This window comes from Agelaius tricolor, unplaced genomic scaffold (genome assembly GCF_023055355.1).
Source record: "Agelaius tricolor isolate 1412-34295 unplaced genomic scaffold, bAgeTri1.0.p SCAF_25, whole genome shotgun sequence".
NCBI lineage: Eukaryota > Metazoa > Chordata > Aves > Passeriformes > Icteridae > Agelaius > Agelaius tricolor.
Genome location: NW_027269285.1, coordinates 8,213,224 through 8,230,606, shown reverse-complemented (window position 1 = coordinate 8,230,606; position 17,383 = coordinate 8,213,224). Strand labels below are relative to the sequence as shown.

At 48.6% G+C, this 17,383-nt stretch overlaps 1 protein-coding gene across 8 annotated transcripts in view; it reads right to left on the bottom strand.

The window, feature by feature from the left end:
• The window catches only part of GTF2IRD1 (GTF2I repeat domain containing 1), a 71,089-nt gene that overhangs the window by 17,648 nt on the left and 36,058 nt on the right, over positions 1–17,383 (bottom strand). For 6 of the 8 annotated variants that reach the window (XR_011682343.1, XM_071447590.1, XM_071447587.1 and 3 more), the window contains exons 10-20: positions 17,120–17,145; positions 14,448–14,568; positions 11,791–11,828; positions 10,077–10,157; positions 8,317–8,406; positions 7,705–7,764; positions 7,143–7,208; positions 4,519–4,702; positions 3,351–3,409; positions 3,113–3,178; positions 2,080–2,163 (exon numbers count right to left, since the gene is read on the bottom strand). Coding sequence is in view for 7 of the 8 variants with exons in the window: in XM_071447590.1 (XP_071303691.1) it covers positions 2,080–2,163; positions 3,113–3,178; positions 3,351–3,409; positions 4,519–4,702; positions 7,143–7,208; positions 7,705–7,764; positions 8,317–8,406; positions 10,077–10,157; positions 11,791–11,828; positions 14,448–14,568; positions 17,120–17,145 (875 nt within the window). In the remaining variant the exon portion in view is untranslated. The remainder of the gene's footprint in view (positions 1–2,079; positions 2,164–3,112; positions 3,179–3,350; positions 3,410–4,518; positions 4,703–7,142; positions 7,209–7,704; positions 7,765–8,316; positions 8,407–10,076; positions 10,158–11,790; positions 11,829–14,447; positions 14,569–17,119; positions 17,146–17,383) is intronic. The other 2 variants (XM_071447589.1, XM_071447591.1) reach the window with 2 other exon arrangements.

Below are 17,383 nucleotides of genomic sequence, written 5' to 3'. Positions count from 1 at the left end.
ACCAAAGGGTGTTTTCTTAATTAGCCATTGGTGATGGTGTTTGGATTGGACCATGAGGTCCAGCTGTATTTCTATAAATGAGCAATGGGTTTCTTACTAAAGATTATTATTCAGCTTTCTGAAATACATGGAGTCTATGCCAATTATTACCCAGCCAGGGGCCTGCTTGCAAAGATACCTTATCACAGAATCAGAGAATTAACTAGATCAGAAAAGAACTTTGAGATCATCAAGTCCAGCCTGTGACCCAACACCACCTTATCAACTACACCAGGGCACTAAGGGCCACATCCAATCTTTTTTTAAACACATCCAGGGATGGTGGCTCCACCACCTTCCTGGGCAGCTCATTCCAATTCCCCATCACTCTTTCTGTGAAGAATGTTTTCCTAATATCCAGCCTAAATTTCCTCTGGTGAAGCTCAAGACTGTGTCCTCTCATTCTGTCAGTGCTGCCTGGGAGAAGAGACCAACCCCACCTGGCTGTGCCCTCCTGGTCAGGGGCTGTAGAGAGTGATGGGGTCTCCCCTGAGCCTCCTCCTCTCCAGGCTAAACAACCCCAGTTCACTCAGCCTCTCCTCACAGGGGTTGTATTTTCAACCCTTCACCAGCCTTGCTGCATTCAAGCATCTCAGTGTCCTGCCTGGGGGACCCAGAATGGGACACAACACTCCAGGTGTGGCCCAACCAGTGCTGAGTAAATGCAGCAGCCTCTGGAAAACAGAATGGTACAATGCACTGTTAAAACTGACACTGACAGCAATGCCTGGGGAACCTTCAAACATTGGGATTTACATTTAGCAAAGGCCACCTGGTTAGTTAACACCTGAGGCTCGACCAATCAGGCTGCCCTGCCCAATCAAAACCTCCATGTGCTGTAGAAGAGGATGAAATCCCCCATGGTGCATATAGAAAATGTCTCAGGGAAGACACTTTGGATTAGTCCTGCCTCAAGCAAAGGCAAACCTATCTGTGGGATTGTTTTTGCCCAAGCACCTGTGTGCACTTGGTGGGTGATGCAGAGGGACAGGGAAACACGATGTGTCCCTCCAGGGAATTTGATTTTTGGGTGAGAGCAGTTTGTAATGTTGAACTGTACAATACTGGTTGCTGAGTGACACTGCCCATGACTGCCATGGCCAGTGAGGATGGGCTGCTCCAGATACACCAGCCATGAGCTTGTGATGCAGCAACCAGCCAAAAGCACAGCAGCCCTGTGGAAGGCCTCTAAGATGGATAGAGCCCACAATCATGGTCTAAATGAACTCCACAAACATCTTGGAGGGACAACAGTGACTACAGAAATGATATCTGTGCTTGTGGATACACACACATCACACATATGTATACAGTTGGAAAGTGTAGAATTTTGGCATGATGTGTTACAGAATAAGGGGTTCTGGCCAGGACAGGGTTAATTTTTGCAGTAGCCAGGAGAGGGCAAGAATAGGAGCTAGAGTTTATTCTGTATCACCTCATATCATTTTCCAGGAATGAGGGAAGGGGTCCTTTCTGGTCAAGTAGGAGTGGCAGAGGGAGTGGTCAGGTAGTGCTGGTTCCCTCTGTTACTGATATTGTTGCTGTTACTGTTTGTTTTCCTGTTCCATGGCTGTTTCCAGTAAACTCATATCTCAATAGGTGATTTTCAGCCTCTGTGCCTCCAAGTCTCCTCTCCAACCCACAGCAAGGGGAGGGAGAGGGGGAAGGACAAGTGAACGAGCAGTGCATGGTTTGCAATGCTTCAGGGGGAACACTAAGCTGGGGTATAACATTCCTAAACTGAACATGGGGATAGTAGCATTTGCCTGCTCTAGGAACAGGAGGAGCAGCATCTTCCTGTCCCCCAGTGCTCCCTATGGCCTGTTCCTATTCCCTTCCCAACCTCCCACAGCTCCTACAGCAAACAGGGCCAAATCCCAGACCTGCCATTCCTTCCTGGCTCTCCTAAGTACCAGCAGCTCACGGGGGAGATGAGAGAAAGTACCTGGCAAGAAGGAATCAGGAGCACAGGGGAGAGATAAAAAGCAAAAAATTAGGAGGGAGTAAGGGGGGGAAAAAAAAACAAGCCTGGATTCTCACCATATTTCTTATTGAAAAGGTCCTGGACTTGTTCCCGCAGCGTATTAGCAATGTCTATTCTGGAAAGCCTGGCATCATAATTTTCTGTAAAATAAAGAAACAATTATAGATTTCTGCTAGTATATTAAAAGGCACTCTATGACTTTTAAGTAATGCCATTTTCTAATTATAGGAAAGCCCTTATCTTGCAATTAGCTAATCTGTGGAGTGGGTCATTCAAAGTCCTTAAAAATAATCTAAACAGAAATATGTTGGGTTATTTTTCCCTCGCCTGTTTGCTAAGAATAAAAGCCACGTGAAATCGAAGATTCAGTTGTGATAATTACTGGCATTAAAATATAACAAACTCCAAAGTCTCTCAGAGAAACCAAAGGCTTTGAAAAAGCTCTCCATCCTTCTTCCCAGGCCCCCAGGGCCCAAGAAGAGATGCCTGATCAGGGCAGCACTTGCCTGTCCAGCCCACAGGCTTCTCCCCACCACTCTGTCCCCCAGGGGAGCCACCATGCTGCTGCCAGCTAAACTCAAGTGGCATTTATACAAACATCACACAGGTGGGAAAAGCCCCAGAAAAGGCAAACCCCTAGGCTTGGAAACTTAATTATGCATCTCACAAGGTCAGACAGGGAGATAAGCCAAGCTGGTTAATTAGGGCACCATGCAGAGTGCTTCAAACCTCTCCTTAGACCTGTGGGACTGCCTGTCCTGGCTGTTCATCTTGTCTTCTAGTTTCCTGTGGTCAGGACAGGGTTAATTTTTGCAGTAGCCAGGAGAGGGCAAGGCTAGGACCTAGAGCTTATTCTGTGTCACCTCCCATCATTTTCCAGGAATGAGGGAAGGAGTCCTTTCTGGTCAAGTAAGTGTGGCCATCCTCTCATCCCACCTCCTTCTCTCCTCCTTCCCAGCCTCGTCTTGCTCCTCTGCCAACCCCCCCGAGCCCCAACACCTGCAGCACTCCCTTCCCACGTCTGTCCCATGCAGCCCCCAGAGCAGGCAGGGGCTGTTCCTCAGCCCCCACGTGTCTCCAGCCCCACACCTTGGAAGCCCTGTCTCTTCACAGCGTCCTCCAGCAGCGCCTCGCTCGAGTCCCTCTCGTCGGCGGCTGAGACAGGGGACACAAGAGGAATTAGGAATCACAGCGCTGCCGAGGGGGGTGCATGGGAGGGGGTTTCCAGCCAAAAAACAAGGTGGGGAGGGAAGGCTGTAGGAAACCACTCTCACTCCTCTCCTACCTAGACCTTAGCAGCCCAGCTGCTGGGTGTCTTTCAGCCTACCTTTGGCTGCTGGGCTGTCTGACACCGACTCCTTTACGCCCTCCGCCAGCAGCTCCGGTCTGGAAAACAAGGAGAAGCAGAGGGCATGTGAGTGACCTCCCTGGCAGGGACAAAATGCTGCTCCAGCATCCTCAGGACACCACTCCTACAGCCACAAACCATCCACTCCGCCTGGCTAATGCTATTTAAAAGGTCCTGCAACACAGAGGAGAACTTTGGACATAGTTTTCATGCTGACAGGCTCTTTAATGAGCTGATGTGTCTCTCCTTGGGATGAGATTAAGCAGGTGATGACTGAGCAGCTTAAATCAGCAGCTACAGACTTTCAGTGGATATGGTCCTGAACATTTCTTAAGGATGGGAGAAGCTGTGCTTCTTTCAACATAAAATTGACCCCAAAAATTGCCATTTGGGTACCTAATACTAAAGCTGCATAGTGAGGTGACAGTAGGGCTAGTTAACAAGGTGCACTGAAGCTGGGTCACAAAGGAATGGATCTAAGATCAGGACAGGAGGAAACCTCAAAACATGATTGGGCTGACCTGAGAGCTGCTGTTCTGACACCACAAAATCTCCATGCTCCCAATATTTATTTTCTGTTTCAGTCATCTGAAAACTTTTGGGTGAGAAACTGCCCCCGAAATACCCAAGACATCTTAAAATCCACCTCTGCTGGATCTCTTCTGTCTATCATTAGATAGATCTGCTTTAAGATATGCTCTTGCATTACATTGGTTGTGGCTTTTCACAGCCCTCCCACAGTTCTTATGGCTCCCCAGCACAGGGTCAGCATCTTTCCTCATGTCTGCAGCATCCCAAGTGCACATGTGCACATCTGGACCTCAGCTGGAGCCACTTTCTGTAGGAAAACCTCCAGGGCTCTCAGCCCCTGTCCTTGCTTCACATCAGGGAACACTGAAGTTTAAAGGCCTCTTCACCCATCCTGCTGAGGTGGCCAAACCCTTGAAAAAACAGGTTAAAAACCCAGAAGACACGAAGGGAACAACACCATTGCTGCCTCCAACAAGGCAACAACCCTTGTCTGCTTCTAATCGAGCAAATTTATTTAAGGTGACCAGTTGATGGGTGCTCCCCAGGACACTGCACAGCAGCAGGAGCTCTGAGCACAAACATCCTCCCCAAGGCACAGCCACCCCACCCTCCTTACCTTTTAATGACAAACTGGATGTTGTTGCTGGCTTGCAGGATCTTCTTCAGCTTTGCAATGCCGAAGCAGTTGGGGCGGCGCAGCAGGATGCCTTCTGGCAAGCCCACAACAAACAGGTCCTCAGGGTACATCAGGAACTTGGAGTAGGGGACTTTGACTGGCTCTGATATTCCTATGGCTTTTGCTGCATGGGGGACCCAATCTCATTAGTTTGTTGGACTTCCATGTCAGGTCTAAGCAACAGCAGCATGGTATGTTGCTGGAGAGATTCAGGAGGTTTTTGGGGAGTTTGTGCCTCGTGGGGATGTCCCTGACACTGGCAGACATGAGATGAGGGACAGAGCCATGCAGCCACCTGGAGCTGGCTTTTGCATCTGCTACATTACCACAGCCTGCCTTCCTATAAAGGCTGCAAGCATCTCTCCACAACACAATGGAACCCCACATCCAGACCCCCATGGAAACCCCTCTGCTGAGGGAGGAGACAGGGAATGTGCCTGGGGGTGCCCCATCAGCCTGTGCAGCCCAGCATGGTGAGGACTCCCCTTGCTCTGCTAAATACTGCCAAAAGCAACCAAACAGCCAACACCAAGCAGTGCTATTTGGATAGATTAATAAACAGCTTTGTGCTGATTTGGCACAGCCTGGCTTTTGATAGCAGGGGAAGGCCACAGAAGTGGCCTCTTTGAGAAGCTGCTAGAAGCTTCCACCATATCTGACAGAGCCCATCTCAGATGGCTCTGAAGATGGACATGCTGTGGGGTCAGTTAGGTTGGTAATGCCTCTGTGATGACACATTTAAGAAGAAAATCAAAACAGCGCACGGGCAGGTTTTCCCCAGGGGTGGGGAGACACCGTGGCCACTGTGGCTGCTGCCACCTTGGAGAGGCCTGTGGTGAGCCATGCCTGCCTGGCAGCTGTGCCACAGGGGAGAAGGGCAGGGCAGCAGGGGCAGCTTTGCCTGCCCAGTGCCCTGCATGAAGAGAGGTGTTAGACAATGCCAGCACTGCAGTGGGCACTGCCCACGCCATGGCAGTGGGGACATGTGGCTGACAGTGAAAACGTGGCAGGCCACTCCCCAGTGCAGAACTGGGACAAAATCAACCTCTTGGCACTGTGGGATCTTGCAGCAATCTTTGAATTAGTGGAACTTGTAGGCAGTAGTACCTACAAGCAGCAGTTTTTCTTCTTATCAGAGAAAAGGAGGATGTGAGGACATGTGAGGGAAAACAACATGGCAGCAGCAAGGGCAGTGGAAATGAGAGGGGGAGGAGGTGCTCCAAGATCAGAGCTGAGACTCCTCTGCAAGCTATGGTGAGGACTGTGGTAAAACAAACTGAACCCCTGTAAGGCATGAAGTCTATGGAGGATGCAGAGATCCACTCACATCCCGTGAGAAAAGTGCTCATGCTGGAATGGGTGGATGCCAAGAATGCTGTGATCCAGTGGGAAACCCAAATAGAGAGAGAAGGCCCTTGATTCCAAGCTAGAGCAGCCTAGCCTTAAAAGACTGCACCCTGTGGATGAGTGACCCATGCCACAGCAGTTTTGGGAAGACTGTTTGCCCCTGGGAGGGACCCCAGGCACAGCAGATAAAAGACTCCTCTCCCTGAGCAAACAGAAAAAGAGCTCAAATTATGAACTGACCAAGACCCCCATGCCCTGTCTCCCTGCACTGTTGGTGGAAAAGGTGGGAGAGGCTGGGGGGCAAAAACGATGTTCTGAATGCTTGTGTTACTTCTCATTATCCTTCTCTGACTCTGTTAATAATAAATTTACTTTATACCTTTACATTTGAACCTGTTTTGCCCTTAGAGTGTTTTCTCCCAGTCTTTATCTCAACTTATGAGCCCTTTGTTAATTTTTTTCCCCCTCTCCTTTGCTCAACTGTAACAAAAAGTAAACAAGCAACTTTTGTGGGTATCTGGTGTTTGGCCAGTGTGAAACCACAGCAAGGTTAAAACCCCATCTCATCAGTGTGGACTCTCAGCCTGTTACTGTGGTAACATGGGGAGCACTGGGAGCCATGGGTCCAGTGGATGTGCCCAGCCCTGCCTGAGAGCATCCTGGCTCATCTCCTTTCCCTGCTCACAGTGGGCTCTACCAGCTCAGCTGTGCCCCCAGCTTTTGAGGATTGTCAGGCAGAGCCACATATCCTGGTCCTATAAGTGGCAAACACTGTGCCAGCTCTCAAAAACGCATCTGTGACCTCACTTGTGTTTCTTCTTAGTTAAATAAATAACCTCTCTAAGCAGAGGTGAGCAGAGCATGCTGAGTGCCAGCCCCCACCACCAAGGTGCCACCAGCTTTGCTGAGCCATGCAATGATCATTGTGGGTGGAAAACACTCTCTGAGACTCAAACAAGTGATGGGGGAACCACTTTGGACCTTCCCTCTGCAGGATGAAGGCAGCAATTCCTGGGCTGCAGCCAGTGAAACAACTTTAAGGAAATCAAGGGAAAGAGCTGCAATAACAAGGCAGAAGGAGGTTTCAAATGCATTTGTGAGCCCAGCAGACAGCAGATGAACAAATGAGATTGCACCTTCACTCAGCTGCTGGTTTGGAAATGGTCAATGACAAAGCCAGCAGCTGGCATGATGAACATGTGTTAATGTTATCTTACCGTAGCGTGAGTTGAACAAAATTTCAACTTGTTTCCTCAAATGACTTAAAATGTCCCCTATACCATCTGCAAAAAAAACCAGAAAAACAAACAAGAATACAGAGAAATGCTCTGAGCAACCAGCTGCTTCCAGGGCAAGCACTGTGCAGGTGAGCAGCCCTGCCTGACCTCTGGCAGAGACAGCCATTCACTCTCCATGCCCTCAAATCAGTGCTAGTCCTCTGTCAGCAGCCTCCAAACTGATCTCTTAACAAGGAAGGTAAAGATGCACCTGCTACAGAGCCATGCTAGCAAATGGCTACCTGCTACAGAGCCATGCTAGTCTGGAGCAAAAAAAAAGAAAAGAAAAGAAAAAAAAAAAAAGAGAAAAGCAAATTCAAGCACGAGAGGACAGAGCCCAGGAACACAATGGTGCCCTTCTGTGGGCAGAGGCTTTGAAGGCTAAAAGCTGAAGGCTCTGCTGATAACATAGGAAGCTCACAAAACCCAACCTAAAATACATCTGTGTGCATCCATCCTTCCAAAAACAAGCAATGATGCTCAGAGTTCACCAAACACTCACCTGATCCCTCTAGCTCCTTTTCTTCGTGTCGAGACTCTTCACTGGACCCCTTCTCTGCCTCTGCCAAGGAAGAAGAGGGTTAGCAGCAGCAAAACCAGACAAGACATGAGCAGGAGTTCTTCAGGTGTCCTGCAGCTCCCTCCCCTCACTAAGCTCTCAGCAAGTGTCCCAGCAGAGGCTGGGCTGGTACCAGCATGCCAAGAGCTGCACTGGCAGGATAAACCCAGTGCTTCCATACAAGAGGGCTGCCCACCCTTTGGCATGGGCTCCCTGGGAGAGGAGAGACCCAGCAGAAGCAAGGGCAGCCACAGGGCCAGCACAGATCCCCCAGGTAAATTCCAGGGGTGCACTGGGCAAAGGGGCTTGGGTTTGCAGCATGCTGGAGCTGGAGAGAGGATGGGAAGGAGCAGCAGTGCCAGGAAACCCACTAGCTGATGCAGAAAACCCACCAGTTAGTCTATCAGAGCTCCCAGCTGGCCTCACTGAGGCCAAGACTCTGGAACTGGGTCTCAAACTTGAGCACTTTGCATCATAAATGGATTCACTCATTTTTGACACTTGCATGAACACCCCTCCTACCCTGCAGTCTCCCAGATGCTTCACTTCTGGTACCTGTTCCTGTTTCCAGGATGTATCTTGACTCCTCTGAGGCCACGTGCGCGGGCACTGGGTCATGCATTTCCACCGAGGCAGGGGATCGGTCTGCGGACAAAAACCCAGGGCACCTCTTGTTCTGACACCAGTGAGACACTGGCCCCAAAACAGCCTTCAGAGGGTCCCAGCCACCAGCAAGGACTGAGCAAAGGGCCCCCCACTCCCAGGAGCCCCACATATCACCAGAAGATGCTCTGGGGATGCATCTGCCTTCCTCCTCCCAGAACCACCCAGAGCTCATCCCTGACACAGACCTGACTTCTTGAAAGAAGAAAAAAAATCTCTTCCTAACCTCTACAGAAGGTGAAGAACAAAACCGGTTCAAATTATTTACTTGGCTTAATTCCATCTAGACACTCAATTTTGACTTAAAATGCTGCTTGATTTAGATACTACATGGGGTAGGAAAGGGTTCCACTAATGCTGCCTTTCTCAACAAAATCAACCCTCTTTTGGTTTCCCTTACATTAAACCTGTCTCCCCAAGTGCTAGGCTGTCCAATATCCTCAAAGACCCACCCAAATTCAGCTTTAAATGAAGTTTCAACTAGTTTATGTACTTCAATCAGGTTGCTTCTGACCTCACAGGATAAATAATCCAAATTTCTCCCTGTAGGTGAGCATCTCTTTTCTATTACTCCTCCTCCTTGCCTTCAGCTGTATTCCCTCTCATTCAACTCAATCTTCAAATAAGGAAAGAAAAGGTGGATTCTGGACTTGAGGTATGATCTCCCTGGCACTGGACAAGGGGTAAATTCTTCCCACTCCTCCCATGGACCTCCAGCTTACCACGTGTCAACTTTCTTCTCCTCCATTAGCTGCCAAGTTGAAAAAGAAACTGTTTGATCTACCACTATACCTTGCTCCTTCTCCTTTCCCTCTAGTGACCCTAGATAAGTCTATTCTACTCCAATCATGAAGAGACTCCTCAACTATCACCTTACTAAGGGGACTGCTACAATTTAGGTGCAACAACTGGTGTGGTGGGGCCTGGTGTCACTGCTGTCCCCAGATTCACTCACCCTCAGGCATTTTAGAGTTCTGATGCTGCCCTCATTCTGTGGAGCTTATTAATTAATGGTTGTAAAGCACACTGAAAATGCAAACTGCTAACAATCCATTCATTAAACCCTGAGGATCACCCTACCATTTGCTGCACTGTTCAGGACAGGTAAGGACAGGAAAACTGACTCTCCCAGCTGCCCCTCAAGCATGTCATCTCCATCACAACCCATTGCCACTGACCTCTCTGGGCAGGAATGGGGGGAATTTCCCCCATCAATGTCAACAATTCCAATACTTTTTTAGCATGTGCTTAATATTAAACCTGCCTACTATCAGACCTGTTAGACCTGCCTACTATTAGTTTTTATGAACTCTTCAAAACCAGGCTGGATTTCTAATTGAAGTACCTCTTCAAAAGCATCCTGTACTCAATACCTGAGATCCTCCACATGAAGAAAAGCAGCAAACCAGGCTCACTTTCTCCAGGGGAGAGGCAAGATAGGACAACAATGAAGGAGAAAGAAAAACAACAAAAAGCCCTAAAACACCTTCCAATGCTCCCAGGAAACCTCAATAGGATGTCAGCCAAGGAAGACCATTGCAGGTACGTGAGGGAACCTTACATGCTGGGAAATACCCTGCAAATGCCTCTTCTCAAAGCAAAATGCTGAAACATGAACCCTGCCTGGGCAGCAGCACTGCACCCAGAGGTACCTGGTACGGTGATCTGGATGATGTTCAGCTCGTCTGGTTCGATTTTGATCTGCCTGATCCCACCTAGCTCTCCTGAGGTACCTATGGGGAAAGGCAAGGGAAGGTGACGAGGTCTCTGTGTTGAGATGACCCCGAGGTGTCACAAAGTCTCTTTTTTTCCCAGCCCCGAGACCGAAGAAGAGGAAGTCAGGATTCCTTGGCTCTTGTTCTCAAGGCTGTTTATTTTCTCTTATCTGTTCCATTCCATCTCTGACCTGCTGAGATCTGTCCAGCAGGTCGGGTTGTGGCACAGTCCCTGCCCTTGGGGTGCTGTTGGCTTTTTATACTAAGAACTGTGTGTACTTTATTTACAATAATTTCCCAATACCCATCACCTATGTTAGACAGTCTGTCTCTACTCTCAACCAATCCAGAAGTGCCACCATCACAGCAGAAGATGGAGGCTAAGAAGAAGAAGGAGGACAGGACATGCCCAGATTCCTCCATCTTGCCTCTTGAACCCCCATTCTAAAAACCCCAAAATTCTACATTTTCACCCTGTGATAAATTCACTAACATTCTACTCAAATTCTTGTGGCTTGTACATCTTCACACAAAGTTGGTAATTGTTTCCATGGGTTAAAATCAAAGGCACAGGTGTTTTTGACTCCGTGCCAAGGTCTCTGAGCCCCTGCCAGGGTCTTGAGTCCTCCAGGCAGTCAGAGGAGTGTCCTGGGTTCTGACAGGAAGGCAGTCACCAACAGGATCCAGCAATCTGCCCAACACAGCACCAGGACAGTGGCCAGCTGTCACTTCAGTACCAGCTGAGCTTGCCACAACACCAGGGCCTCAGTCAAGTGGCCCAGCAGCATCCAGCCCATGGCATGCAGGTACCCAAAGGGACACGTGTGGGCCTGGCTTCTGCAAACAGCCTGGCTGGAGGAGCTGTGGGTGCCCAAAACTGGCAGCTGGACCCTGTGAAATGGTCATTTCCTGGCTTTCTTCACTTAAAATGAACTGGGCCACCAATGGGTGATGGTGGAGACACCAGAGGAGCTGTCTGCAGTGGGTGGCTCCGAGCAATTTTAATGCTCCCAAACTCGTGCCTGGAACTTGCCCCTATTCTGACTGAAGCTGCATCACACCAAGATGAGAGCAGCTGAACCCTGGTGAAATTCAGTGTGGTTTCAACCCCAGCAGATGAAAGCCTGTGCTGACCAGCTGCCCCAGGAGGAGGCTGCCCACAGTCCTCAGCCCAGCTTCCTCTTCTCTCAAGATCAATTTCCCCACTTTGGGTGGGACAGATCGACTGCAAGGCACCGAGTCCCAGCTTGCAGCTTGGAGAGGCACGACAGCATGGCTTGGTGTGGTGTCTACAATGGGTCCAAGCCCCTAAACCTGTGGAAAAGCACTTCCTTTTCATTCATGGTGCTCAAAATACCAACACTGCTGACTTCTCAGGGGTGGCTTTCAAAGGAACTCAGTAAAGACTTCCCTTAGCTTTGCATTTAAGCACATGCTTAAGTCTCATTATTTCAATTTTTGTGTGCATTTTTAGGCCCCAGGGTCACAGCCTTCCTCTCTGCATCAATCAAATGGGGATAAAGTCCTTAGAGAACTGCACTGTGGTGCAATCATGCAACTAAAGTCACACATTCAAGTTACTTTGCAGGCATCTTTCTCTAGAGTGCCCCCCCATAACATGTCTTGCAAGAGAAAATGAATTATTCCTCACCTGGTTCACAGCCTTCAGAAACATTACACTTCTCAGACCTGAAAGGGAAAGGCAGACAAGAAAGGTGGTCACGGTGTAAGAGAGAGCTTAAATTCCAGGGGTGTGTGAACTGACCCTGGCAGGAGGGAGAAATGCTGCCTGGCACCACAGAGGGGTCCCCAGGGCCACCACAGCCCCAGCAGTGGCAGAGCATCCATGGCTGCAAGGTCTGTGAGCTTCTCTGGAAATGAGCCTTGCTCTCAAACCCACCCTGGTCCTGCACCCTTGCCTTGCCTCTAGACACCCATGGATGGAACTGCAGCAGAGAGGTTCTTTTTCAGCCCAAAACTTGGTTGGCTCCATCCCTTTTTGCCAGAGAGCAGTGTGTAAGTATTACTACAGTGTGGTTACTCATGGAGGTAAAAAATAGGGAGAAAGGAAAAATCAATTGATTTGGTAAATATTTATTCTGTTCAAAGCTTTTCTTTACTGAAAAACTGGGCACTATCCCAAATTCCCATCTACAGTTAACTTCACATGCTCAGGAGTTTACACAACTTGTTCTGCATCCAAATGAGATTATTTTGCATTCCCAGGATGCATGTGCTTTCCTGTCTCTCTTGAATAAGGACAACCACAGCTCTTTGGCAGTAAGGGACCTAAAGAACCACTTCCACTCTGGAAAAAGCACTCCTTCACAATGCTGGTCCTTCAGGGGGAAGGAAAATCCTGTTGGCTCAGGAGGGATGTTCAAAAAGCACTTCCCACTTGCCTAAACCCACCCAGGAGCATCACCAGAACAAACCACAAACCAAGCCATGAGTGCTCTTGAAATGCTCTTCCTAAATGTGGAAAGGCAAAAGGGGTCATTGGTCTGGAAAGCATATATATTGCCTGGGAGCCTTGGGAAGGGTTTTAAACTCTCCCACTTCAGGTCAGAGCAAACCTTTCACCAAGGAAATCTGGGGGGAGGGCTTCTCTGGGGAGTGCACTACACCTCACAGTGTCTGGCCCTTCTCCTGGAGTACTGGACACTGCACTTTCCCTGGAGAGGACTCTGACCTGGGGGGCCCATTCCTATGGAAACACTCCTACTGAGAAAGAAAATAAAACCAATCTCCCACAAACTCTCTTTTGAAGCTGAAGATACCCAGAGAGCTGGAGACAAATGCCAGCTCTGCAGACTGGGCAGCTCAAGAGGTCTCTGCCCTCCAAAATTGTGATATTTCAGTACTGGCCACATTGCCAGGCTCATTCATTGAGGTTCTGCTGTCCCAGACATGCTTTAGAGGCATGCAGCAGCCACATCCAAGGGAGCAAACCTGAAACAGCACTGGGGAGAACCAGAAGAGACTCCAACCTGTCACAGGCTCATCTCATCAAAGAGCCAAGAAAGGAAAGGAGCCCAGGAGATGTCATGGATGGGACAAAGTTACCTTATTTCCCCATGCTGACCTGCACAGCTCAGCAACCACACAGCTCTGTCTGAAGCCCAGCTGGTGGAGCTGTCAGTGCTGGGCAGTGAGGCTTTGTGCCAGAGAAGCTGAGGAGCATTCTTTACTCCATTGGTGTGAAGCAAGGCTGGGAGAAGGTTCCTTGTCTTATGGCAGTTCATAATGCTATAAACTGCTGCCCTGCCTCTCTTCCTTTTAGAGGCTAAATTACACCTTGCTTCCACTGAATTAGGAATGAAGGAAACTGGGCTATAAAGAGACAAACACCTCCTGGATCTCCCAGTCTGGGTTGGAAAGCTGTATGCTATGTGATATATGCTCCACAGGTGCTGCCAGCATGTTTTGGACCTGTCTAGCTCATGGCACAGTTGTAACAGAAAGAGGTACTCTCATAAAACATCTCCTGCCCTGCTGGACTGTGTAACCCCACCTTCATTAAATGTTAGGCTCCTTTTGAGCTTTCTAAACAAGCAACATTTAATGAGCAGGATGTTGTTACAGTGTGGGCTGAGGGTAAATCCTTTAGGTCATGCATTAACACCAGAGACAGTGCCAGCAGATAATCCCAGGCATGGCCCTCATTTTATCAGTTTTGCTCAAAATTAATGATTCCAAACTTTTGGCTTGCAAAAAGATGGGGCTGCTTGCCCTCCTGTGCTGACTGACTGACTACCCCATAGCAGTGGGATATTAGGGAGGTAGGAAAGCAGCACCAGTTTAGCCACTCACCTTCCCCTTATGGACTGACAACATCTCCCTGATGCTCCAGCTTACTGAATCACACTCATGGCACCCTCCTGTACCCACTGGCCTGTCTTATACATCAAGAGTTCTATTATCATTAGAGTGCAAGGATTCCATATCACCAGAGTTTTGTACCTTCTCAATGTTTCTCATAGGCAGCTCCTCTAAGCAGTGACTGTTCCTGGTCCTTACAGTAACCACCTGACTCCAGATCCCACCTACCCACTCTTTTATACCACTTGTTCTTATTGGCTACAGGTGTGGCCTGTTAAGATCAGGCCTGCTCCTAATCTTCAGTAATTGGTCCAGCTGCAACTCTTTGGGAGATAAGATTACATTCTGTACCACCTTCATTTACCCATGCTGTATCCCCCTACACCTCTGGGCATTGCTGATGAACACATCAGTAACCTGCTGTGCACATTGATGACTCTCTGAGGGATGTCACTTTACAGGGAACAGGACAGAAGTCCCACTTACCTGCTGTTGGCCTGAGAGGTCCCCCCCAGTTCCAGCATGGCCCCACGGTGAGGATCGGGGGAGATCTCCCGGGGAGGGCTGGAGGGCTCCAGCTTGGTTGGATCTTTGGTAAATTTGCTTCCTGTTGTCAGGTGTGCAGGGTGGGTTTTGGGAGAGAAGCAAAACCAGGATTAGCAGCTGGAGGTGCCAATGTTGCAGCTTGTTCCCCTCCTAGCCCCAGAGCTGAGGTCAGGGTAGGGGAGCAGGTTTTTAAGTGTCACCTGCTTGCAAAGATGCTGATTCCACTGGGTTCACATGTTAAAATATTAGCAGGACATTTTGCTTAAACCTCTCCATAACTATGTGTGTGCTGGGAAGCCCTGCCAAGAAAGAGCATCTCCAGAAAGGGCTGGCTGATAGGATAAGGGTTCCAGGAGGTAGGGACTAAGGTCAGAAACCCCAGAAATATCCCACTGCTCTAGAAAAAAGCCCCAAAGTGGGGAGTGCACTGTCCCAAGGGAGGGGATGTGCTGCACTGGATGCCAACCTGGCAAAACACAGAGACACAGGCAGCCCTGTCTCACAGCTCCAAGCCCACCAAGCAGCAGGAGAAATCTCTGTCACAGAGGCACAGAGAGGGACAGAAGCAACCTGCCACCATAAAAACCTTCCTCTCTCCCTTCCCTATTCCTCAGCAGCCTGAAAGGAGCTGAAATGAAGCCTCATCAATGACCTTGGAGATGGTAAGAGTAATCTGAAGGCAGAGTAGGAGATAAAATCAGGCAGGGAAGTGAGCAAAGAGCTGAAGAATGAGGGAGTGAGACTACATTGTGAGGCTGCAGAAACCACAAGGTGTCTTGTTAAACAGCTGTTATCAAAGCCCTTTGCTGGTCTCAAAGCACCATTACAGTATCCTCACCCTTCTAAAACATATTCCATCTATGGGAACCTGATACCACTTTTCTTTTTGTTCCAGCCTGTGAGAAAGGGCAGGACTCTGGCAATAGGATCAGCAGAAACACAGAACCTTAAAAACACTATTTATCTACTGACAGTCCAAAAGGCTCCTTTTAATTTGTGCTTTCTATGAACCAAATCTTGTTCTTGCACCAGCACAGCCTGCCTGAAACTGCTACCCAGGGGAGTAACAAAAATAGGTTTCCAAGCAGTGGTGGGTATTTTAATTAAAGGGTGAGCAAAACTTTACGGGGAAGCTTTGGGATACTTCACAAATGGCAACTTAAAATACAGCTCCACTCAGAAAATAATGTCTTTGCAGAAATGGCACCTCCTGACTCAGCAGATGAGGGTTTTTTTGCACAAGCTGATGTGCTGACACAAACCACAGAGAGCCAGGTTTAATGGGTTTTGCTTCTGGTAGCCCTGCAGGGAACTGTCAGGAGAGTGGGGCCTGTCACCCACCTCAGTTCTGCTGGGTTTGCTTCCTCATCTCCAAATATCCACTTGCACCTGCCTAGCATGTAATCCACAAGCCCATAGCACAGGTCTGGAGCTGATGTGCAGATGTACATGATGCCTCCCCCAGACACCATGCAGGCATTATGCAAGGAAAATCCAAGCATCCCAAAACACAGCTCAGTGCTCCATCCCCTGGGGATGGGCTAGAGCTTAAAAAATCCTTTTCTTGAGAAAAAAAAAAAAAAAAAGCCATTACCAGCTTTAGACAAAGAAATCTCCCATGTAGGTGGGACCCACTCCAGGTTCTGCTGGTGGCTCCAGTCTGTTTTGGGTGGCCCCAACCTCACCAGGCTCAGGAAGCACTCTCAGGGCTGGGGCTGAGTGGGGCAAGAGTGATAACCTGGCTGGCAGAGATATCTGGGAAAAAGGTGTCTGGAGAGCTACCAGCATGTGCAGTTGGCAGCTCAGGGGGGAAAAAAACAAAACACCACCCCAAAACATGTCTTTACTCGTGAGCCAAGCCCAGGCAATCCAGGACCCAGGTGTGATAAACCTGGATGCAATGCCATATTCCAGGTGTGTATGAGGACACTGCTGGAGAGTGGGCTGAGTCTGACAGCATGGGGACCTGTCACCTTGTATCTGCCAAGAAGCATTTATCATGGAATCACAGATTGGTTTGGGTTGAAAGAGACCTTAAACCATCTTGTTCCACCCCTGCCATGGGCAGGGACACCTTCCAGAATCCCAGACTGCTCCAAGCCCTGTCCAACCTGGCCTTGAACACTTCCAGGCATGGGGCAGCTGCAGCTTTTCTGGGAAACCTGTGCCAGGGCCTTGCCACCCTCACAGTAAAGAATTTGTCTGGCTTCTCCAGCTCAGAGAAAAAAGAAGTAAAAACACAGAGCAAAGAAAGTCAAAGAAAGAATAATTTACCAGTGAGAAACACAGCAGTAATTTTCTTCCTCTTGAAATTACAGATATTGCCTCTACTGTGGCTCAGCCTGATTCAGGAGCCAGCCCAGCCAAACACACCAGGAATTCTCACTCAAACGTTCAAAACTCAATTTTTAAGGGGAGTATAGAGCTTGCACTGATCTCAGGCAAAGGCAATCTCAGCATGTCCTGGTGTAGGGCACAGACAAGGCTTCTCCTTCTCCTAACTGCATTGTGTCCTGCACTTCCTCTGCTTACAGTGACATTATTTCAACTCTGCTTCTCTGGATAACCTTTTAATTTTGTGGGCAATAAATCAAAGGATTTGGAGAACATACCTGTAAAAATTCTTTCGTCAAACATCCTAGGAGAGAAGGAAAGAAAAAAGAATTAGAAATAGATGCTGCTAATGACTGAGTTGGAGGTTTAATTAATGAATAGCATTAAACCAAGTCAAACTAGTAATTTTTTTCATTCTCTAAAAATACTGAATGAATTTTTCAGCTAAAAAAAGGCCTTTCAGCCTGTTGTGCAGCCAAGCAACCTTATGGCATATGCTTTTTAACTAAAGCACCTCTAAATCTGCTTATAAGTCATCATCT